Source organism: Hippocampus comes, unplaced genomic scaffold (assembly GCF_001891065.2).
Source record: "Hippocampus comes isolate QL1 unplaced genomic scaffold, H_comes_QL1_v1.1 scaffold21, whole genome shotgun sequence".
Taxonomy (NCBI): Eukaryota; Metazoa; Chordata; class Actinopteri; order Syngnathiformes; family Syngnathidae; genus Hippocampus; species Hippocampus comes.
Window position 1 is genome coordinate 458,762 of NW_017805745.1, and position 5,790 is coordinate 464,551.

A 5,790-nucleotide genomic window follows, 5' to 3' on the forward strand; every position below is an offset into this window, starting at 1 on the left:
TGGTATTTTAAGACTTTAAGTACTGCTTGGGTATACAGCAAATGTTCCCTCAGCGAAAAACGAGGTCAAATTTCACTTGTTAGGAAACCCCCCCCACCCAACAAAATAATAATAATAATGCCCCTTAAAAAGATAAAATTATATCGCAAGTAACGCCGTAAGTAGAAAAACTTTTATTGTCAATAGAAAATACAAAACGCAACATAAGGAAAATATAACCTCAAAGCTGAGCCGCAGTGTCATTCGATAGCAACACTAAACTTCACTTTGAAGGATTTCATAGCAAAGTAGGTGAGCGGCATTTTCATATGAGTAGAAAATCGTTCAAAAACTTTGCGGAACAGTTTAACTTGAAAACCGCCCGTATGTAATGTAAGATCTAGTATACTTTTTGACTGAATCCATTTGAGAGCCCGCTGACAATATATGATAGAAGAGAAAGATAAATACATGTAAGTTGAAGATAAATACAAAAAGTGCTGAGTCGCATAACAAGCTGGATTTAAACGAATATTTTTTTGGACACTGCAGCATTAAAGGTCAGATTTCGAAACGAATATTTTTTTTTTGGACACTGCAGCATTAAAGGTCAGATTTCACGCTTTAATATCAACACGGTATCAATTTCCCCTTGAATCCATTTTCTCAAGCAAAGTGTAATTGTGGCCTACTTGTGTCATTTTGATCGACTTTCAACCACGTATGCAAATTTGGTCCAGATCGAATCCGTCTAATTCTGCGTCGCTTCGTGCAAGACTCGATTCTTTGAGATGGCAAACAGTCATGCGGTGGACGGAATTTGGGTTGGAGGGCATGACTGCTACAAGGCCCTGAGTTTTGCTAACAGAGCTTCCACATCAGACTCCCCGCTGGCGCTCGGGAGCACGGCGCCCGTGGACCGCGTCTGAGAGGCCGGGGGCTCCCCTTCATCCCCTTTCTTGATCTCTGTCGCTTTTGAGTCTTCCCTCAATGGCACTCTTTCACCTTGTGACACATGAGCGTGGCCTGGGGTGTTCCTGTACCTGTGTCCTCCATCTGAAAACAAGGCAGCTTTGGCCGGTGCCGCCGAAGCCGCTTTGCTGTCAGATTCCGTGGGCGGCGAAGCCTTGACCGCCGCAGAACCGGCGTTTACATTTAGCCGAGAGCGAGACTGAGGTAAAGTTGCCTTCTTGTTTTCTGTGAGGGGAGGGGCAAAAAACAAAACGGTATTTGTCAGCAGCGAGACGGTTAGATGCATGCAAGCAAACCAAATGAATCAAAAAAAATGACAAACACGGTAAACGCAACATGAAAATTGTCAGTGTGTGGGGAAAAGCGCGCGATTGGGGCGACAGGAAGAACGGCAAAGAGAAGCGAGAGGCTCGTAATGGGAAGCAAAGTCAATGTACGCATCCATTGACCTGACACTGTTAGTTGGGACGGAAACAGACATACGGGGACGCGCGTGCCGTATAACAGACGCAGCGATTTGCTGCGGCAGGCTTACGGCCAACACGAAACGATAAAAGAGATGCAGCCGATCAACAGCAACAGAAACGCAATCACATTGTATGCTAGCTTGTTTCTATCTCCAAGTCTGTTTTTCCCGGCCCTCATACGGCGTCCGCCACCACGGGGCACACGAGCTCGCCCCAACGCCGCCGGTTTCAAAATCGTTATCCACCCTCTTCATCTCGCTCCCTTCTCCAAGGGTGGCTCTCGTCATCCTTATTTAGTCCGAGTCTACCCGCACGACCTCCGCTCCCGTCCTCGTCTTTCACCGCCCCCCATCCCCCCCCCCCACCCCGCTCCCATTTGATTTCATAGTTAGGAGAGTCAGCCGGTGACCAAATCAGACCTGCATTCTGAATTATAATCCCCGCGAGTAGATCTTCGACTTCATCATCAGTATGTGCGCGCTGGCAGGAGAGGGTGAATCCATATTCATGTGACCTTGAGAGGGAGACGGGAAAGGAGCGGGCAGGAGCGCAGACGCCGGCGCATTTAAAGTTTTCCGAGCACGAGATGTCTGGCAAAAAAAAGGAGTCAAACACAGCCGAGCAGAACAGAACAGGGCCCTCTGTCAGCCAATCGGTAATGAGTTTGGAACGTGGCCAGTCAGTCATGACAGTGTGTTTTATGGGCACGCTGACGGATGACAAGGAGCGTCCCTGAACACAAACTCTGACAAATAAATAAGGATATAGGGAGAGGAGAGCGAGCGAGAGACAGGACAAGATAGAGCGGACGGAAAAATTAAGCAAAGTCAGCTTTGGATCACATCACAGGCGTCAATGCTGCTTTTCAACCCCCCCACACCCAAAAAGGACAACGTTATTAGACTGCGACTTCAACCCATTCCATCATTCCATTCTTTCTCGTTGCGACATTCACCCTGGTCACGGCTTTACTGCCCGATGTGTGCGCAAGGCCTCATAAACACATATTTCTTATGAAACACACTCGGAGCTAATGTGAAAATTGGCAGTCGCGCTATCAGTAAATTGCCTTTTAACATCCAGCATGCTGCTGCTGAATTGAATGTCAGTCATCTTGGAGGTTGGGCTGTGCTGGAAATATTGACAATTCTTTCCTGCAACAGGGAATGATTCTAAATTAAAAAAAAAAAACAAGATGGGGGCATATATTGATTATAAGATCAAAGTTAAGTTTGACCTCTTATCTCGCTTTTTTTTTGTCTGACATCCTTCAAGCATTCAAGTGGCGAACATGATCAAAGTGCTCTCAGGTTAAGTTTCTTCTCACGCTGGCGTTCAGCGACACGCTCGCTCACCCGTGCTTTGAAGTTAAATAGCTGCTCAGTGTTTGCCTTCGCGGGAGCTGCAAAGCAAGCCTGAAAGATGTGAAGTGTGTGTCATCTCACGTTTGCTAATTTAATCCGAGAGCCGACAGGACAAGTCAAGCGCAAGTCGCCAGCCGCTAACTGTTCGGACCAAGCCTCGAGTACCAACCCTAAGTATTGATGCACCCACTTAATCAATAAATAATCAGGCAAGAGTTAAGGGCCTCCCCTGAATTCGAATTCTTCAGTGCACCGAGGCATTTCGGAAGAGCAGGATGTGGTGTCGAGGAATGACTCCCTCGACGCGCGCAAGTTCTTCACAAACTGTTGAGCGGTGAATTCCGGCACTGCGTTCAAGTGTGCCACAAAAAAAAAAAAAAAAAAAACAAAAAATCGACAACTCACCTACTCTCTCCTCGCCACAACGTCGAAAGACATGTTTCAGAACCGCGACACGGCACCGTGCGATGTCACGTGAATTGGCGCTTGGCAGCACTGACCCAAATTGGTCCCTACCCAAAAACGAACCGTATTTGGTACTCATCTCAAGTTGCATCCCATTTATACACTTCGCCTAAAACGAAATGAATGAAGGCAAATAGCGCGTTTGCCCTCGTAATGTTTCCGCCAACCTCTGCTGCTGCTTTCATTACTCGACATCCGGCACTTCGAACACCTGTGGTGTGATTCAATTCTTCACTGCACAGCAGCAATATCTTCATTTCCGCCCTCAATTTTCTCTAAGGTTGAATTGTTCAAGTTCTCAGTCCGTCTCTTCGGGGGGACTCAAATTGGAGTAGAGAAAGGGTTTCTCTCAATTTTGCTTGACGAGTCTTGAGCTCTCGGCATATGTTGCCGGGCAAATCAAATACTAATTATTGTTCAGGAAAAAAAAAAAAGGAAAGAAAAGGTAAACATGCACGTATGTCTGATGAGATTGTATTTTTCAGAAAAGCAAAAGGCCCCGTCGATGCTTTTTTTTTTTTCCCATCTGCAAATAGCCGCAAGGAAGAATTCACATTTTTTTTCCCCCCTCCCTCATCAGATCATTTGGTCCATTTGAATTTGCCACATCAAACAGGATGCAGATGAGCCTTTCCTCTCATCACTCTCGCGCTCTCCATCTCGCCGCTCTTATGAAGTTTGCAGCATTTGATCACATAAAGAAGAAAGTCGTCCGACACTTATAAAAATATGCACTTTCTCCCTGTGGAGTGATTGACACAACATGTTCAAGCTAAAGGGATCAAACCTACGGCACGTATATGAACACCAAATACCGCAGCCGCTGGAACGGTTTGTTGATCGTCCGCCCAATGAAAATTGTTTTATTGATCTCGTATTTTTAGACTCAAAACAGTCAATTCCAACTCGAACCGAACAACAAGTTAAGCGTTTGTTGATTGTTTTTAACCACATACGGGACACCTTATGATGTCACCGAATCTCAGTCAACTATAAGAAGAGGTGAAAGCGAGTCGCCAATTAGAATGGCTGCAGTTAAAGATCACCCCGTTTATCGGGCAAAGACTCAGAGATTGGCCGTGCTCAAACAAGAGCCCGATCAATTTATAGGTGGATATCAGAATCAGGGAATCAAGGAATTTACTTTCCCGGTTTCAAGCCATCCAGAGGAACATCAAGAAAAAAATGACCAACAGGGGGAGACAGAACGGCAAGCTGGGCGGTTCGCTGTTAAGCGGCACTGAAGCATAACATTGCGTTTGCACGCTTTGCCGCGTGAAACAATGCCTCAATATTGATGGCAGATGGCAGATGGCATCGCAGCCGAGGCCCTTCGTCTACAATTGAACCCGATTCCCCAACCGCGAGCGCTACCCTGGCCCATTCTCCCCAGAGTTCGGGATTATTCGGAGACCCTTTGCCAAGTGACAAAGAAACACATTTTGTGTCTTGATCAAATGTTAAGTGCGGTTTGTCACATTTGGATGTTCCCCTTATGAGTGAGCACTTTCGCATCCACAAACTGTCATCACACCGTTGCCTTAAGGGAAATATTGCATTGCATCGACAATGAGAAACTGTTCTCAACTGCCTTATTTGGTTCAACAAAGACTGACTAAGTAGAAAAACGGAGAAATAAAAAGTGCATCAAAAGCAACTCAACTTCGTGAGGGACGCTTTCATTCTCCGGTAACAAAACTATAAAACAAAGAAAAAGGAATAACCTGATAATCTCGGGCTGTCACTCAGCAAGCCCAATTTGTAAAAACGCATTCTTTAATTCATGGCATAAGTCAGTCCGCGTTGTGAAATCCAGTGAGCGATGAAAAGACGTTCGAAAGAGCAGAAACAGCTGGCAGATGGCATCGCAGCCGAGGCCCTTCGTCTACTTTGCTTTACTCTAATGACATCGACGTGCAGGGTCACGGACTGAGAATGGATCCTCATCGAGGGGCCGGCATCACTTTCCAAAAGGTCTGTCTCGGGTTTGGTCACGCCCGCAGACTGGCATGCAATTCCGTTTCACCTTTTCTGTCAATCTCTGGCTGTTTCGCGGGTAAAATATTGCCGACGGAGTTCACAGCCTCTGGCTTGAATTAAACATTTCTTGGTTTCAGGCTCCGCTACATGTTGTTATTTATGTGGTTACCGCTGGTAAATATCCCCCATCAGCGAGCGCGTTAATACATATTCAATAGAACAGAAAGAGTCACACTGACTGAGCACTTGGCAAGCGACCTTTGTGCGGCTCTCACACAGACAAACACTGTTATTGCTCGGGGACACACACGTGTAATTATGTGATAGTGAAACTTATTTGAAGGTAAGGTTTGAAAGCTTGAGTTTTATTTCATGTATTTTCGAAATGTGGTAATGGGAGTCAATGTCATTCAACACCCCCCCCCCCACACACACACACACACACACACACACGCGTCAATGGTGGATATTTGTGACAGTGCTTCCTAAAGGATGTACAGTAAAATCTCACATTTGTCGCGGTTATTGGGGACCAGAACCCCCCCTCAGCGAAAAGTGAAGAA

General features: G+C 46.1%; 1 protein-coding gene across 3 annotated transcripts in view; it reads right to left on the minus strand.

Annotated features, from left to right (window-relative positions):
* Positions 1 to 549: 549 nt before the first annotated feature.
* Positions 550 to 5,790, minus strand: part of LOC109524634 (protein diaphanous homolog 3) — a 66,990-nt gene continuing 61,749 nt past the window's right edge. For all 3 annotated transcript variants that reach the window (XM_019884636.1, XM_019884635.1, XM_019884633.1), the window contains one exon: positions 550 to 1,176. In XM_019884636.1, coding sequence (XP_019740195.1) covers positions 821 to 1,176 — 356 coding nt within the window. In that variant the 3' untranslated portion in view covers positions 550 to 820. The remainder of the gene's footprint in view (positions 1,177 to 5,790) is intronic.